The following is an 18614-nucleotide window of genomic DNA, read 5'->3' as shown; positions in this document are numbered from 1 at the left end:
TCTCTCTCCCCCTCTCCCTTTCTCTCTCTCTCTTCCCTCCCCTCCCCTCCCCCTTCCTCTCTGAAATCAATAAAAAATATATTTAAAAAATCAAAATAAAAATTTTAAAAATACATGTTCATAGAAAGGGGAACAGAGAACTGTCTGTCAGGCTAACCATTAGGAAGTTAGACACCAAGGAAACGTGGCACTCGGACAGGTAAACGATGGCTATGAAACGGCCCCAAATGTCAGAGCAGAGGAAGCAGAGTGGTGGGGGAGGGCAGACAGGGAGGCTGCTCGGGGCGGCGCGGAGCGGGGTGAACATGAAGGAAGATGTGGAGGGAGGGAGGGACAGGACAAACTGATCCACGGAATACTGTCAAGTCAGAAGACCCAGGTTTCCAACCCGCTTCCCCAGGTACCAGTGCCGTCCTGAGCAAGTCAGTTAAATGCTCTGAGCCTCGGTTTCTTCTCCTGAAATGGGGAGATTAACGCCCACCTCTCAGCATGAGTAAGCGGACCAACGCCCTGTGAAAGCTGGAAGGGAAGCCCTTTGTGCGTAGTTCTGCAGGGACAACACCATCTCTTCTGGCCGCGTTTTTACGGAAATGTGAAACGCGCAGATGTTTTAAATTCGTGTTACTCTAAAATTAAAATCCGCTGCTGTTTGTAAATTGATTCTGATTAGAATCAGAGACAACGAACCATAAAATGTGTTCCTAGCCCTAACCGGTTTGGCTCAGTGGATAGAGTGTTGGCCTGCGGACTGAAGGGTCCCAGGTTCGATTCCGGTCAAGGGCATGTACCTTGGTTGCGGGCACATCCTCAGTGGGGGGGGGGGGGTGGGGGGGGTGCAGGAGGCAGCTGATCAATGTTTCTCTCTCATCAATGTTTCTAACTCTCTATCCCTCTCCCTTCCTCTCTGTAAAAAAATCAAATATATATATATATATATATATATATATATATATATATATATATATATATGCATATATGTACATATATTTAAAAATAAAATAAAATGTGTTCCTAAACACAGGGTTTGCTACAAGAGGTGCGGAAGCATGGGGGTGATACAGAGTGAAGTCAGCCCTCGCGATAAAAGACGAAATGCTGCGTTCAGGCTGAAGATGGCCGCGGGGGCCGCAGTCAGAACAGACGCCTACCATGAGGTGATGCTGATCGTTCTTGAAGACGTTGTAGATGACCGCGGTGTGGGCGCTGGCGTACAGGAGCACCCTCTGCTTTTCGTCTCGGATGTAGTACACGGGGAGAGAACTGTTCCACCCGAACTTCCAAGTCATGGTCTGGAAGACAGGGCGAGACCAGCAAGACACTAAACGTGCCCAGCCCCGGTCTGTGGCTCCAGGCACTTCCCTCGTCCCTTCTTCTCCTTGCAGCCCCATCACAGTTCCGGACGTAAGTCAGGTATCCAGGCAATGGCCTGTGGGTCCCTTGAGGGTCATCGTGAGGAACAAGGCTTTCTCCCTTATTCCTAGCATGACCAGCACTAGGTAAACAGTAGGAACCAAATAAATGTTGAAATGCATCAAGTGATGCCCAGGAGGTGCAGCTGGAAAAAGCCACGGCTGGTCTGGATGCCACCAGCACAGAGGGGACAGGAGAGGGCTGCAGTTACACCGAACTGTAACAGTAGCCGCCTCAGGCAGAAGGGATTGGGGTAGGGAGGGTGCAAGAATTGGAACCCTGCCTTTAAGAAAATAAATCAATAAAGAGCATCTATTCGTTTTAACAGAAAGAAGAAACAATAAAGGCAAAAGGAAAGGGAAAAGATAAAAGGAAAAAGAGCTAAACAAATCTGCAAAGCAAAGGGGTCCAGGAAAGTTCTGGTTCTGCAGTGAGCCCGAGGCTGACGGGGGACCCACACCCGGGCAGCGGCTTTCGTCAGGTCCGGAGAGCGGGGCCCCGACGCGGAGACCACCTGCTCTCATGAGTGGACGGTCCCCGATTTCCTGGGAGCTGGCTGATGGAGGCAAAAGTCTTCACTGGCTCTAAAACCCAACGATTCTTTCTTCCAGGCTGAGCAACTGCAAGTTTAACCTTGAACTCCACTGCTCAGAGGAGCCAAACCCGCAGAAAGGAGGCTGTCTGTTGTCTGCATTTCCCACTAGGCATTTTCCCATCCTCCTCCTCCTCCTCATCTCGGTGTTAACACCTGTCAAGTGCTCGCTGTGTGTTAGGAACGACATTAAGTACTTCACATACACTCAGTCACTTACAGATCTTCCACAGCCATGAATCTACAGGGGGAAAGGAGGAAGAGGGGGAGGGGGATGAATCCTAGGAAACGATTTTCAGAAAACAGCAGATGGAGAAAGAAGGGGGGAAAGCCCTGCTCTTCCTTCCCTTGGTAAACGATAACATTTTTACTCCTGGCAGATGGTGCCTCCTGGAATATTGTCAGCGGCCGCCAAGGCAGGGCGCTCTGGGCTGCCTGGTGCCTGTCCCGGTGGCTTTCAGTTCTCCAGACCTTTTACCTGATGATCTGTCTGCAAATGGATCGTTTCAGGAACCAGTGAAGGCAGGAGGGGCGAGGGGAGGAGGGAAAAAGGAGGAACCGATGCCCTGGCTGGTGTGGCTCGGCTGGTGGGGCGTCATCCCGTACACCGGAAGGTTGCTGGTTAGATTCCTGGCCAGGGCACATGCCAGCGTTTTGGGCTCGATCCTCAGTAGAGGGTGTGCAGGAGGCAGCCGATAAATATCTCACTCTCACATTCAATGTTTCTCTCTCCCTCTCCCTTCCTCTCTTTCTAAAAATCAGTAAAAATTTTACAAGAAGGAATCGATGGAATGGAGGAGTTGTATCGTGAGGGAGGGACGGAGGGAGGGAGGAAGAAAGAAAGAGAAGAGGGAGGGGAGAGGGAGAGGGAGCAGAAGGAGAAAAGGAGGAAAGGAGTGGGGAGGAGGGGGAGAGGGAGAGATGGATTTTGAATTCCCCCACACACACACACAAAACAAACAGCACCCTGTGCAAAGACAGGCGACACGGGCCTTTCCTGCCTGCGGGGCAACACTGTTGGACCCGGATGCAGCGCTCCTTCACGTCCGCATGCTGTCACCCATCTCCAGCCAGAGCTCTGAACTGGACTTTAAAATACAGAGTCTACGATTAGTTTTAAAGGGATCTTTCTGGTGGTATTTCTTTCCACATGCATAACTCCCCCCCGCCCGCCCCCCCCCACCCCCCCGCCTTTCACAATACTCTCAAAGTACCGGGGAAACACAGAAGCGCGTTACCCTTACCAAGGGATACACCTTGGCCTGGTCGTCCTTTTGAAACAAGATGTCCTTACTGCTGATGGACACCAGCGAGTCCGTCCGGGGGCGGGCTTTGGGCTCCGCTTCTTTCTCTTTTCGCATGTCGAAGTAAGATACTCTTTTGTCTCGTCTCCTTTCCCCCTTTACTGGTTCTGAAACTCTCTCTTGGCCCGGTTCCTCCGCGGGCATTTGGGCCGTTTTCTTTTGAAGGGAAGTTACCAGTTTTTCCTCAGAACTGGTCATCTCCAAGTCATAGTCGTATGATGAGCTCAGGGTGCTCGAACTCCCCCCTTGCAATGAATGCTCTGACTCCTTACGCGTTGTCTTTAAAAAAAGAAGTAAAAGGAGATTGTGATTCCAAATACGATACATCCTCACTTACCTCCCTTTCTTTTCCTAAATCAGCCGGGCTCAGTGTTAGCCTCGAACTGGAGCTAGGAAGTGTTTTTAAAAGGAGCCTGGACATCTTGGTATTCAAATAACACGAATCGTGGGTGTGACCGGTTTATCCCTGGCCTTCCAGCAGACCACAACAGCACAGTCGTTCTCCTGGTGGTCTCCAAATGGCCGACTAGTCAGAGAGTCAGTTCTCCCTGGACCAGAGCTGAGTTTCTCCTACAGGGAGGGTCTCTGGGAAGTTTATGTTACTATCATCACACTGACAGCACACCGACCAGCTAACCCCCACCAGCCCTTTAAAGTCAGCTCCTCCTCCAGGAAGCTCTCCCGGACCACCCTCCAAACTGTGTTAATGTGTCCTTGTTTGAAAAATATCTCCTATACACCTCTCAATCTCGGCACTTAGCATATTGTTTTATAATGTTTGGTTGTGGGTCTGCCTCCCTACACACCCTAGAACTCAAGAGAATGGGAAATGGACTGTGTCTTACTTGGTTTTGTATCCCCATAGCCTGGCATATAGTAAGCATTCAATGAATGGTTATGAATGAATGGATGGATGGATGGATGGATGGATGGATGGATGATGGATGGATGAATGATGATTACTACTTACTGGAGAATTTTCTGACATGATTGACTGGGAATCAGTCGGTGGGCGTCCCTGCAAACTGATCATGGACATGGTGATCTCTTGGGGCTCCTCTGTGAGTTCTTCCTGGAATCGTGCAACCACCTCGTCCAGTGCTGCTCCAGCCTTTTCCTCTGTTTCTCCGCCTTCCTCTTCCTCTAGCTGTCCTTCCTCTTCCTCCAGCTGTCCTTCTCCTTCTTCCTCCTCCTCCAGCTGTCCTTCCTCTTCCTCCTCCTCCAGCTGTCTTCCCCCTTCCTCCTCCTCCAGCTGTCCTTCCTCTTCCTCCTCCTCCAGCTGTCCTTCCTCTTCCTCATCCCCTGCCTCTTTCTCCTCCTGAGAGTCTCTCCATGGTACTAGGTCAGCTTCTGATTCCTGTGGTACATTTTCTTCCTCTTCAGAATAATCTGGATATTCTTCTTCTTTCATTTCTGTTTCTCCATCTTCCGCTTCTTCTAGTGGGTTTCTCTCTGCATCTGACATTCTTCTCTCTGGCGTTTCCTCTAGAGAAATTTGACAATAATAATCAGCAAGACCCTCTGTTTCCCATTTTCATTCCTTGGTGACGTCATCTACCGTTGAAATGTGCAAGACCAGCTCTGGCTCCTTCCCACGGGAATAAAAAGGATGTCAGACTCCTGGGAAAGCCTGTCCCAAATCTTGACAATATTGATCCCAGGGCCTCTCATCTTTCTAGGAATAACTTCAGAGCTCTCTAACTCATGTTAAAGATATTCGTATTCCAACAGGCAGCAACATGCGTAACCCAGGCATTGCTGACAATTCCAATAATGACTGAGAAGCAGTGTAGCTTCGTGGTTAAAAGCACAGGCTCGGGCAATCCGCTTGGGCCTCCTCCCTATAGCAGGGAGCTTTTCTGTAATAAACCTTCATTTTCGCTCAAAAATAAATGAATAAATAAATAAGCAAGCAAGCACAGACTCTGTGCCCAGCCTGTGTGGCTCAGTGGTTGAGTGTTGACCTATGAACCAGGAGGTCAAGATTTAATTTCATTCAAGGCACATGCCTGGGTGGTGGGCTTGATCCCCAGTGTGGGGTGTGCAGGAGGCAGCTGATCAATGATACTCCCTTCCTCTCTGAAATATATATGTATAGCACAGGCTCTGCAGCCAGCCTCTCCTGGCACCCCAGTTCCCTTCCCTCCCCCCGGCCCGCCACTTGCTCTGTGACCTTGGGCAAGTCAATTTATGCCTCAGGGTCTACATTTGCTCACAGGCAAAATAAAAATAACTCCCGCCTTAGCCGGTTTGGCTCAGTGGATAGAGCGTCGGCCTGCGGACTGAAGGGTCCCAGGTTCAATTCCGGTCAAGGACACATATCCAGGTTGTGGGCTCAATCCCCAGTAGGGGGCGCGCAGAAGGCAGCCGATCAATGATTCTCTCTCATCATTGATATTTGTCTCTCCCTCTCCCCTCCTCTCTGAAATAAAAATATATATATATATATATATATATATATATATATATATATATATCTTTTTTAAAAATAGCAACTCCTCATTCTGGCGTTATTGTGAAGATTATATGATATAGATAAAATGCTCAACACAGTTGTGGCCCACGGTGCTTGAGAAATGGTAGCAACTGTTTAAAAAGCCTTTTTTCCTCTCATTTATTCCTTACACAAACTTGAGAATTTGCGGCTCTGCGAGTTGAAGTGACTTATTCCAGATCACACAGCTGGTAAGCAGCAGACCCTCCTCCCGCTCTGCTCCTCCACCCGAAAAATTACTGAGGTCAAGTCTAGGGCCCTTGGCACTGAGCCTCCTCCGAATGCCAAACGCGGCCGGTGAATCTGGATGCGGGGGCGAGGGGGAGGGGCGAGGGGGAGGAGCGGGGGGGTGGGAAGCGCAGGTGTGTGGTCTGTGGGCCGCCCAGGCCCAGCCCGGCCCGGCCCGGCCCGACGCGGGTGAGCACCCCCGCGAGGCACCAAGTCCTGCTTTGCTGGGCACCCCCTGCGCGGACCGCGTGGCCTGCGACCCTGACTCACAGAGCGCGCCCAGCCAGGTGCTCACAGGCCAGGGTCGTCCCGCCGCTTGGACTCCTCAGACACTTCCCAGCAGCCGCTTTCTCCAACACCGGCTCCCTAGTTACGGTTGCCACCCAAGCCCTATCCCCATGGTAACCGCCGCCGCGGCAGGCGACGTGCCGTAAAGCGAAAGGGCTGTACGGTGGTCACGTGCCCAGAAAGCAGCCGCGAGCCGGCCCGCGCGCCCCCTGCCGGTCTCCCCGGAGAGGTGCCACCGCGAGTGGGGCGGCGAAATTGGCTTTTCTGGTCTTTCTTTCCTTCCATCCACTTTTCCCATGGCGCCATCCCCTGAGAAACTGCAGCAGCAAACACTAGCAGTTTTGACTTTCTGAAGGTTTAACAAGATTAAGTGAAGTATGAAATGTTTTGATAAAATTCTCTTTTCCAAAAGCAGACTAAATTTCCCGGTCTCGCGGACGCTGCACCTAGATGTCTCCCACAGCTTCTCACCGAGGCAAAGTGTTCAGCGAGTTTTAGCTAGCCGGGAGATTATAGTAGAGGTTACATTGTCTTGCTGTTCTTATCACAAAAGATTTCTGCAAATCCAGTTTGGTTAAATCTATTAGGATCGCCTGGCCAATGTGGCTCAGTGGTTGAACATGGACCTATGAACCAGGAGGTCACGGTTGGATTCTGGGTCAGGGCACATGCCTGGGTTGCAGGCTCGATCCCCAGTGTGGGGCGTGCAGGAGGCAACCAATCAATGATTCTCTCATCATTGATGTTTCTCTCTCTCTCTCCCTTCCTCTCTCAAATTAATAAAAAATATATTTTTTTAAAATTAGGACCATTCTACCTCCCAGTGACCCTCCCCTAGAATCTCATGGAAGAGGGCACACCTGGCCATCCCGAGGTTCCCAAAGGAAGACCTGCAGGAAACCAGCCAAAGGCACGATGCAGAAGACTCTGCTGCTAGCACTTTAGGAGAATGCTTTGCTGGGCACCCCCTGATCCTCCCCACCCTCACCCCCATGGCCTGGATGGGAGAAGCTGTGTTGATTATAGTCTAGGGCTTATAAAAAAAAAAAAAAAAAGATTGAAAAACACTTGGAATTAGAACACTCAATTGAAACAGCAAAGCTCGGTCAACACTGTGGCTCTGGGAGGGGAATACACGTGGAGGCAGGGCTGGAGTAAGTCTGGGGAAGACCCTCCACAGGAAGGCTTCCCAGTTGAGCATGAGAACCCATGGCAGGAAGCACAGGCCAATACCGACTCCCGTCAGGGCAAGCTGGGACCTGTATCCAACCCAAGCAAATCCAGTCCCGAGACACAGATGCCCCGGCAGAATGTGCCAGATCTCTGAAAGAGAGGGGTCTACACAAACTGTGGGAATGAATACAGTGAAGAGAGAAAGACTAGAGTCCCTAGGAATCCCTGAAATCCATTTTGCCGTATTAGAGAGAACAAAAGGAGGACTCGGCATTTTCAAACGGTCAGATCCGTACACACTGCTGTTCCCATCAGCGTCAAGCACACCTTAGCAGTTTATAAAATGTGCTGAGCTGAGGGCGTGACAAGGCGGTTCAATGATAAAAAGCCAAATTAGAAGCTAATCTGCAGCCATTTTTATTCTAGAAGTGAAGGGAGCGTGCTGCCCTCTGGTGGATTATGGATGAGAAAGCGGACACCTGCTGGGCTGCCTGGGGAGCCTCCTGGCTTATCTATTCTTTTTTTTTTAAGTTATAAAAATATGGAATGCTTCACGAATTTGCATGTCATATACTTAAAGGGAGCAGCTGTGGCTCTGGAGGTCCAAGTGCTAAGGACAAGATTTCTGTATCTAGGGCAGCAACGCCGCACTGCAAAGGGAGACAGGCAGCCGGTGTCTGGAAACCCCGTGCCATAAAGAAGGATGTTCCTGAAATATCGTGGTCAAATTTGACTTTGGTACAATTATTGTTCTTCCTTCCTTCCTTCCTTCCTTCCTTCCTTCCTTCCTTCCTTCCTTCCTTCCTTCCTTCCTTCCTTCCTTCCTTCCTTCCTTCCTTCCTTCCTTCCTTTCTTTTTATTTTAGGGAGAGGAGAGAGAGAAATATCGTTCTGTTGTTCCACTTATTCATGCACTCATCGGATGACCCCTGCATGGGCCCTGACCGGGGATCGAGCCCACAACCCTGGCACATCAGTTCAACGCTCCAACCAACTGAGCCACCGGCCAGGGCCCAACTTTCTGTGAGGATGCTCTAAGATTTGGTCTGAGAGGGCCCCAAGGAGTTTAGTTGGGGTGATAACACGCTCATATCAGTACTATAAAACTGTTTATTTGGAGAAAATAATTCCTCAAAGAATAAAGTCATGGCAGCACCTGTTGGAATAACTCCCACCCGCTTGCCATCAGAGATTCCCGTTGGGGGCCAAGGTCTAACTCAGAAAGATGTTGAGCACAAATCAAGTTCTGAACAAGCCTTAATCCCAAGAGACTTCACTCGGAGGCCACGGCGTTTCTCCCACCTAGAAGTTCAGGCTTCCAGATCCTAAAACTCCAGGGAGAGAAGAAAAGGGAGAAATCCCCCCCTAGACACAAGTCTAGGGCCACAGAACATGCTTTCCTAATACTGTTCCTCAGGGACAATCAACTTTGCAAAGGAATAATGTTGCAGCTGGAAGAAAAAAAGAAAAGAAACAGCGTAAGTTTGACGGCTCCATTCAGAGAGATCAGGAGGTGAGCCCTCCTGAGCTTTTCAATTACAATCTTTAGTCCCGTAAAGCAAATGCCCAGAGACCAGGGCTCCCTCCACCTCTGCACCTACAGTCTCATTCCTGCCCCAAGTATTCATCATCAGTTCTACAGGTCACCTGGGGATTCCCATCATTTCCCAACCTCCCCCCCAGCTTTATGTCTAACAAACATGCAATGGACACTGCCGTGTGAATGAACCAAAACAGATACTTTACCCCAGCAGTCCTTTCCCCGCCCAGCGTGTCGGGACAAGTCTAAGCCGGTGTTTCTCCCCTCTGCGGATCACTGTCACATTCAGGGGCTTCTGAAAAGAAAATGAGCTTGTTTTATGTTCAACCTCCTTAGCATTCAAAGAAATCCAGGCTAAAATGCTGAGATGCTCTATCAGTAAACACAGTGTCCGCCTGCAGACTGAAGGGTCCTGGGTTCGATTCCGGCTTTTCGTCCATCAGGTTAGCAAGGATGCTTCCTTTAAGCATTAGCCTGCAGTTGGTGGGTGGGGGATGTGGCACTCTCAGGGCAGTCAGTGGGGCTGCAAATCGGTACCATCCTCTTTCAGAGACACATCCCCCCCCAAAAAAAAAAAATCTTTAAGAAGTGCATACAGCCCTAGCAGGTTTGGCTCAGTGGATAAGAGCATCAAGTGAGGATTAACAAATATTAAAATTAAAATGTGCATATAAAATACATTTTGCAAAAATACAGAAAGATATATGAACAAAGTGTTCATCCCAGGACAGTTTATAAATTCAAAAACTGGAAACACCCAAAATATCCCTTAGTCAGGTATGATTCAAATATAGTACAGTGAATGAGGCAGTTTTAGGATACAAAGCAAAACCAACTAAGAATGAACCCATTTGAATATATTTTCTAAAAGAACATATGTATTGCTTGGTGCATACAACGTTTTCTGGAAGATATACCAAAACACTGTGAACAGCGTTACTTCCCAGAGAGAATGGAGTCAGAGAAAACATTTACTTTTATATCTTTCTATACCATTAACTTTTTAATGATGTGCATGTATTAGTATTTTTTAAAATATGCTTTTATTAATTTTAGAAAGAGAAGAAAGGAGGAGAGAGAAACACCAATGTGAGAGAGAAACATCAATGTGAGAGCGAAACATCAACCAGCTGCCTCCCACATGCCCCTGATCAGGGATGGAGCCCGTAACCCAGTAATGTGCCCTGACCAGGAATTGAACCGGCGGCCCCTTGGTGCATGTGACGATACTCAACCAACTGAGCCACACCAGCCAGGCTGTATGTACTACTTTAATAAAAATTAAAACAAGATGCATCAAAATTTAAAATTTTTGTGCATCAAAGGATACTATCAACAGAGTGAAAAAACCAACCCTTAAAAAGGAAGAAAATTCTGACATATATAACGACATTGAAGGACCATGCAGACATTATGCTAAGTGCAATACACCAGTCACAAAAGGACAAATATTATATGATTCCGGAAATTCTAGGGTTACTGACCGAATGCCACGTAACCCCCAACTCACCCCCTCACTGTGCTGCACCACGGTGCCAATGTTTTGCAGCGACTGGAAGTTTTGGGTGTTTACGGAGCCAAACTCCACAATCTCATCATCCACTTGCAGACCCTAAAGAAAGAAGAGATGGAAAACCAGGCTAGAGGTTAGATGTGCTTCTGGTGTTCTTTACCCTTCCATACCTAATGAATGTCAAGGCCAAGAGCGTGTTTTCTACCGGGGACAAGGACAGGCCCAAAGCGAAGAGGTCATGCAGAAGGCAGATAATTGGGCACCTCCTCCGGGGGGCTCCTTCTAGGGCAGATGTAGTAGAAGGTGGCCAGGTCTGCCCAGTGTCTGATAAAAGCTGGCGGTTGTGGAGGCCTTGAGATATGTGGGGAAAAGCCAACTGCTGCTCTCTGGGGTCCTGACCCAGGTTCGGGGCAGACAGACGCAGGACAGTCTGGACCTCTTTTGTTCAGGGGTCAGAACTTAGATAAGTTTGCCCTCAAATGAGCAGCCATAGGCACAAGGCTGACCACAGGCCTTAGTGTGACCTTTTCATTCTAAGAATACAGATGGTGATGCACTCATCCCTTCAACAAATATTTGCTGTGTTCTCCTAGCCAGTTTGGCTCAGTGGATAGAGTGTTGGCCTGCAGACTGAAGGGTCCTAGGTTCAAGTCTGGTCAAGGGCATATGCCTGGGATGTGGGCTTGGTCCCCAGTGGGGGGTGTGCAGGAGGCAGCCGATCAATGATTCTCTCTCATCATTGTTTCTATCTCTCTCTCCCTCTCCCTTCCTCTCTGAAATCAATAAAAATATATTTAAAAAATATATGTTTGCTATGGGCCAACGACAGCCCTGTGCTGAATGCGTGGATACAGTGGTGAACAGGACAGAGCCTCTGTGTAACAGGCCCTGGCTTACCGCGATGCTCGCGGGGGAGCCGGGGCTGATGCTGTTCACTTTGGCAAAGGCCTGAGGGGGGCTGAGGCCCTCGCTCTGGCCCAGGCTTTGGCTCATGGCCTCTTCCTGGGCCTCGGCCATGTCCCGGGCCTGCTTCTCCTTGTCCCGAGCGTGCAGCTGGTGCAGGGCCTCCTCCACCTGCTTCATCACCGCCTTGTGATCGTTCTGCAAGCCTGGGAGGAGGAAACCGGATCAGGGGCCAAGGATGACAGCCGAGGACACAAGACTCCCTCTTTCATTCACTGAATACTCAGCGAGCACGGCCTACATGCTCGGCCTTATACTGAAACACTCAGATGGAGTCATGATTCAAACAGTAACAGAAGTCAGGAAGCAGAAAATGTAGACGATAATTCCCTTCCTTCTCTTAAAATGCTTTTTATTAATTTGAGAGAGGAGAGAGAGAGACAGAGAGAAACACTGATGTGAGAGAGAAATATCGATCAGGTGCCTCAGGTACACACCCTGACCAGGGACCGAACCCACAACCTGGGCATGCACCCTGACCAGGAATCGAACTGGCGACCTCTCAGTGATGATGCCCAGCCAACCGAGCCACACCAGTCAGGGCGATAATTCCCTTCTAATATGACTTGGTGGCAGACCACTGGCTGCCCACCTGTGGCAGTGTGAACAAGGGCCCCGCAAAGATGTCCACGTCCTAATCCCCGGGACCTGTGACTGTGCTGCTTTACATGGCAACAGGGACTTGTCGATGTGATTAAGTTTATGACCCTGAGAACGAGGTTATCCTGGATTATCGAGGGGGTGGGCCCAATACAGTGGTTCTCAACGTGGGGCACACGCCCACAGGGGGGGCAATTTGATTTTTAAGGGGGGCAATTCGAGAATGAGTTATTAACAGTGAATTTTTGTATGTATTACGGTTCTAGGAGCCTCGGATACAGTATATATATATATATATATATATATATATATATATATATATATATATAATATATATATATATATATTGTGACATATTTATGCATTTCAGTTCTTTATGTTTTCAAACTTTATTTGCTATTTTTCATACCACTTCATATTATTATTTTTTAACAATTTCTTAGTAATTTCTTCCTCAGTACTTCAACTGTCCTTTCCTTCTTTTATTTCTCTTTCACGGATGCCATGTTCTTTGGAAACTTGTTTAGACCAAGTGAATGGCCTTTTAGGCTTCCTCCCCGTGAATAGGAGTTCACTTTTTGAATAATAAGAATTATATGTCATAGGGGGGCATCAGGATTTTAGAGATGCTTAGGTGGGGCATGGCCAAAAAAAAGGTTGGGAACCACTGGCCCGATGCCATCATGGGTCTTTTTAAGTGAAGGAGGGAGGCAAAATGAAAGAAAGCGATGTGACAGAATCGGAGTTGGAGGGATTTGACTGTCAGCTTTGAAGATGGAAGGAGCCACAAAACAAGGGATGCGGGCGGCCTCTAGGAGCTGGAAAAGACAAGGAACCGGGCTCGCCCCTGGACCCTCCGGCAGGAACACGCCCTGCCCAACACCTTGATCTTAGCCCAGTGAGACCCATTTGGAGGTCTCACCTCCAGAGCTGTGAGATAACAAGTCTGTGACGTTTTAGGCCACTAAGTATGAGGTGATGTGTTACATGAGAAACAGAAAACGAATGCACTGCCCCACCTCTGTTCTCCCTCCGTTCCTGGGTCACTATCATCAACAGCGAAACATAATTCCTAACACATAATCGATGTGGTTAGGATCGTCAGCAATATCTGACCTGGGTTTCTATTGTTATTTCAATAAAGTTTCCAGAATGAAGTAAAGCTCTTAAAAACAAAAGGAAGCTATAAATACAGAACCCTGAGTTTAACCCATTCCCTGAGCTCTCATTCCTCCATGGAGACAATGAGATAACCCTGTCGCGGCAGCAGATAACATGGGATACTGGTGATTTCATTTGTGTGCCTTTAATGTCCCCCTCTGCAAGGTGGGGCCCCACGGGTCACTCACAGACGATGTTGTGCCTGGCAGTTCGAACTTGGTACAGGTCCACGTCTGAGCGGGGGTAGCCCTCGCAGTCCACCAGCGGCTCATTCATCCCAACACCTTTTAGCTGGAGGAAAGAAATGTGGATTTTAAAAAATTGCACAGGCCCGCCCGGTGTGGCTCAGTGATTGAGCAAGGACCCATGAACCAGGAAGATCACAGTTCAATTCCCGGTCAGGGCACATCATTAATGTTTGTATCTCTCTCTCCCCCTCTCCCTTCCTCTCTCTGAAAAATCAACAAAAACATTTTTTTTTTTTTAAATTTAAAGTCGCACAGGTCTGAAGTCCTCAAGACCTCTTTCCCAGACTCTGCCTTCGTAGTCATAATGAAGGCGACCACCTGGCATAGACTCGGTATGTTACCCACATTCTCTCACAAGTACCCTCTACGATGGGCCCTGTTTTTTAAATTAATTTTTGAAAAATACAAGTACTGTGTGAATCATTCTCCCTTTTTGAAGTTAGAACTGTGCAGATAAAACTAAGGACTCGTTTGAGCATGAGCCCCAAGACCAGCCTCCTCTGGCTCCTCCAAACCCTCCTCCTCCAGGCAGCTGACATCTGGCCAACAAACAGCCTTGGAAGCTGGAAGGGAGTGAAAGCCCCAGATGCATCCAGCTGTGGCCCAACTTGGATTCTGCTGAATGTACAAAAGATGGCCTCAGAGGGCTTTCAAAGAGGCTCCCGCCCCTGGCAGGACACACTGATATCACCAAGGGCCCATGAGGGACAGGAACTGGGGGGCTGGGGAACAGGCGAGGAAGAGAGACTTTTCATTTTACATCCTTTAGTAGCCTTTGAATTTTGACCATGGGACTGTATTCCCTATTTGAAACAATAGATCTCTTTCAACATTTTAGTCTTTTCCTACATAAGTCAGAGCATGATGTACAGAAGCAGTGAAACGTGTTATACACCGATGATGATGTAGGGGAGGGATTCTGCAGTCGGACAGCCTTTGATGTGATCTCAATTCTGCCACAAACAATCTGGGTGCCTTGGCTAAGACCTTTACCTCCTTCAGTCTCAGCTTCCTCGGTTACTAAATGGGAACAAAGGTACTCACCCCGCCCACCTATCATGAGAATTGATGAGTTGACCTATGTAGAGTGCTTAGCACAGTGCCAGGAAAATGCAAAGTGGGTTGAACAGCGGCCCCCAAAAGATATGTCCAAATTCTAACCCCAGAACCTGGGGATGTGACCTTACTTGGAAAAAGGATTTTTGCAGATGTAATTAAGTTAAGGGTCTCTGAGATCACCCTAGATTTGGGGTGGGCCCTAAATCCAGTACCGGGTATCCGTATAAGAGAAAGGAGAGAGACATCTGGGACACAGAGAGAAGGCCATGTGAAGGTAGAGGGCAGAGAAGGAAGTAAAATAGCTACAATCCAAGGATGGCTGACAGCCACCAGGAACTAGGAGAGAGGCATCGAATGGACTGTCCTTCAGACCCTGCCTTCACCTTGACTTCGGACTTCATTTCTAACCTCCACAACTGTGAGAGAGTAAATTTATCTTGTTTTAAGCCACCCAGTTTGTGGTCATTTGTTATGGCGGCCCTAGGAACTGAATACACACAGCAGTAAATGATGGCTGTACCGGTAATTCCTAGTGAGCACAGAGACAGCGCCCAGCGCACACAGGTACCGGGTGGAGGGATTCCATTTGCTTCTCTCCCTGTCTCTCTGGAAGCCACTGGGTTACACAGACTGTTTCCTGTTGGCAAGAGGGTGGGGGGATGGGGGTCCACTATAGTCCCTTAAGACAGGACGCTCTACAGATGCTGCATAAATGTCCCACGGCTACACACCTGTATCAGCCGCCCGCCTTTCCACAATGCCTGAGTTCACTGGCATTCCCGAAGCAATACCATGTAAGATACTGATTTCCAAAGTGGGGACACACACCACTGGCGCCTCACACACAGGGCATTAAATAACTCCCTTTCCAATGATCTCCGATCCTCCAATAATCAGGAAGAAAGTCTCCATTTGGTGACATCACCCACAGATCACCTGCTATCTCTGGGCCTCAAGTTCGTTTTTAACAGCTTTACTGAGATAGAATTCACAAACCATACAATCCATCCATTTAAAGTGTACAATTCAATGGTTTTTAGAATATTTGCAGGGTTGTGCAACCATCGCCACAATCAATTTTGGAACATTTTCATCACCCTCATTCCCATTCTCCCCTCCCCTCAGCCTCTAGCAACCACGAAGCTACTTCCTGTCTCTATGGAGTTGCCTATTCTAGACATTTCGTATAAACAGAATCATAAGATATGTGGCCTTTTTGATGAACTTCTTTCACTCAGCATCATGCTTTCAAGGTTCACGCACATTGTGGTGTGTGTTAGTGCTTTGTCCCTTTTTATTAAATAACATCCATTGTATGGAGACCACATTTTATTTATCCACTCATCAGTTAATGGAGATTTGAATGGATCATCTTGATGTGTACATTTTTACCTTATATTTAAGGGAAGAGATTCTCATTTTTTCACATGCTATAGAACTATACTAGTAAAATTTCCTTTTAAAATAAATTTATTTAAGTAAAAAAAGTGGGTCAACTTAAAGTAAAACATACAAGGAGCCCCTGGCTGGGTGGCTCGGTTGGTTGGAGCATCATCCCATACACCAAAAGGTTGCTAGTTCAATTCCCATTCGGGGCACATGGCTGGGTTTCAGGTTCCAACCCCTGTCCAGACACACGTGGTAATGCGGGAGGCAGCCGATCAATGTCTCTCTCTCACATCAATGTTTCTCTTTTTCTCTCCTTTCCTCTCTCTAAAAATCAGTGAAAATATATCCTCGGGTGAGGATGAAAAAAAAAAAAAACACATAAAGGGAATAACAAGAAGTATATGGATACAGCATCGTGCTTATGGTAGACAGTAATTAAAGTTAAAGAAATTGCTGGCATAACACCTGAAAGCACAGGTTCTGGATTCAACAGGCCTGCGACCCAAATCCCACTGTGTGACTTTGAGCAAGTGACTTCCCCTTCATAACCCACTGCCCTCCAGGCATACACAGTCAGCACCCAGTAAAATGGTACCCTGGCCTCCCATCCAGTACTTCATCTTACTCCCATTACCTAAAAAGCATCCATCCGCCCTATGCAGGATGTAATTAACTTACTTCCTCTATAAATTGCTTTGTGGTTTTAAGAAAAACTATCAGATGGCTTAAGGAAAACTATCAGTTTTGGAGCCAGAGAGACCTAGGATCGAGCTCGACCACGGCCACTTTTTAGTTACAAGACCCTAGGCAAGGGTGCGCCGCACTCTGGGCCTCAGTTTCCTCTTTATGCAATAAGGACAATGAGCCTTCACTGTCGCTCCAAGTTCAGTCCTTTGACCAGGAGCATCAGCATCGCTAATAATTTGCCAGAAATGCAGCATCTGCTCCGGCGCGCTCTGCCCGCCCCCATCATGATGGGTTAGCAAAACCCGGAACATCTGGTAAACGTTCAACACAGACTGGTGATGCTGGTGACTGTCCATCACCCGGCCTCTGCAAACTTATTAGCTCTGTGACGGGAGGCAGGTCTAAGGTAAGCAACGCCTCAGTTTCCTCATCCCTAAAATGGGCGAAATAACAGAGCTCATCTCAAAGGGTTGCGGCGAGGATGAAATGAGCTCACGGGTGGAACGAAAGCACGTGAAACCACGCCCCGCACAGAGTAAGGGCTCCATACACGCTTGCTAGGACACCCACGCCGTTTAGTTCTCAACGTGCGGAGCCTCTCTGCCACCGACAGAGGCCGCAGTTGCGGCTTCTAGGGCCTCCCAGTCCCCCGGGTCGGGGGGTGGGGCCGAGTCCGGAGGGGTCGGGGCGCCCACACTCACGCTCTCCAGTACGCCATAATTGGCCTTGATCTGCGCTTCGATCTCCTCCTTGCGCCGTATCAGCTCCTGGACATCGCTGACCGTCACCGCGCTGGCCTGCGGGGAGCCCCCGCTCGACTCGCCTCCCTTCTCCGACATCTTGGACCTCCAGCCAGGATTCTGGACACCCGGCTTCCGGTCGCGGACCCCCGAGAAGACTTTGGCTACGGCTCCGCCCGCGGGCCAAAACACCGCGGTCCGTCCGTCCGCGAGCGCTGGGAGGAGCAAGGGGCGTGGCTTCGTCGGTGGGCGGGGTCGCCTGAAGCCACACCCTGCTGGAACCAGCGGTCTTGTGGTGCCTCCACCTGGCGCAGGGTGCGCAGGAATGGTTCCCTGTACCCCACGGCTAGGGACAAGGCCAGTTAGTTTATCTCTCTCTCTCTAGCTGACTTTTTTTAAAATTGATTTTTAGAGAGAGAGGAAGGGAGACGAATAGAGAGATAGAAACATCAATAAGGGAGAAACATCATCAACCTGCTGCCTCCTGCACGCCCCTCTACTGGGGTTCGACCCACACCCAGGTTTGTGCCCTGACCAGGAATCCAACCGTGATCTCTTAGTTCCTGGGTCCACACTCAACCACGAGCCACACCTGCCGGGCTAGCTGACTCATTTTCTGTCCTCATTCATTCAACTAACATTTATTGAGCGCCCACTGTGTGCATTGTGAGAGCACTGTGCGTGGTGCTCAAATCCAGCTCTTCGCATCTACGCGTGCTGGAGGGTTTACAAAACATATTCTTATTCCTATCCCTCATTTTTTACAAAGCCTACGAGGTTGTGTTCAAACTCAGGGCTCTTGCCACTTACGGCAATGTAGTGATCTTGAGTAAATTACTTCACTTCTCTGAGCCTCAGTTTTCTCATCTGTGTATCAATAGAAATCCATCTCATAGAGCTGACATTTTGCCAGCAAATATTTATTGGATGCCTCCTTTGTGTCATACTCTGTCCTGGGTGCTGGATGGGTAAAGAATTGAGTGCTGGGCTCAGTGCCTGTCAGATAGTAGATCTCTACAAATTTTGGGTTTTACTATTTTTATAGTATTGATGATAATAAATTAATACTAATAATTTATCAAATAGTTACAATGTGCCAGACACTGTTTTAAGTGCCTTACATATAAACAACCTCTTGAAACCAGGATTGTTATTACCCTCACTTGACAGCCGACAACACCATCTCAATAACCAACTTGCCCGAGTAGCAAAGCCAGCAGCCTGAA

At 48.5% G+C, this 18614-nt stretch overlaps 2 protein-coding genes across 6 annotated transcripts in view; both read right to left on the bottom strand.

Annotated features, from left to right (window-relative positions):
* The window catches only part of CFAP251 (cilia and flagella associated protein 251), a 48446-nt gene extending 42072 nt beyond the window's left edge, over positions 1-6374 (bottom strand). For 3 of the 5 annotated variants that reach the window (XM_079762400.1, XM_079762403.1, XM_079762404.1), the window contains exons 1-3: positions 4277-5134; positions 3247-3585; positions 1149-1289 (exon numbers count right to left, since the gene is read on the bottom strand). In XM_079762400.1, coding sequence (XP_079618526.1) covers positions 1149-1289; positions 3247-3585; positions 4277-4771 — 975 coding nt within the window. In that variant the 5' untranslated portion in view covers positions 4772-5134. Of the gene's footprint in view, positions 1-1148; positions 1290-3246; positions 3586-4276; positions 5135-6298 lie in introns of those variants that run through there. The other 2 variants (XM_079762401.1, XM_079762402.1) reach the window with 2 other exon arrangements.
* Positions 6375-8584: 2210 nt separating this feature from the next.
* PSMD9 (proteasome 26S subunit, non-ATPase 9) lies at positions 8585-17521 on the bottom strand. Its single transcript, XM_079763331.1, has 6 exons — positions 17350-17521; positions 13454-13556; positions 11439-11650; positions 10539-10640; positions 9235-9323; positions 8585-8939 (listed from the first exon to the last, which is right to left on the bottom strand). The coding sequence occupies exons 1-6, from the start codon at positions 17485-17487 to the stop codon at positions 8912-8914; spliced, it is 672 nt and encodes a 223-aa protein (XP_079619457.1). The 5' UTR covers positions 17488-17521; the 3' UTR covers positions 8585-8911.
* Positions 17522-18614: the final 1093 nt, after the last annotated feature.

The sequence above is a fragment of the Cnephaeus nilssonii genome, assembly GCF_951640355.1.
Source record: "Cnephaeus nilssonii genome assembly, chromosome: 22".
Lineage (NCBI taxonomy): Eukaryota > Metazoa > Chordata > Mammalia > Chiroptera > Vespertilionidae > Cnephaeus > Cnephaeus nilssonii.
Note: the sequence above shows the minus strand (reverse complement) of the source record. Positions and strands in the feature narration are given on the sequence as shown.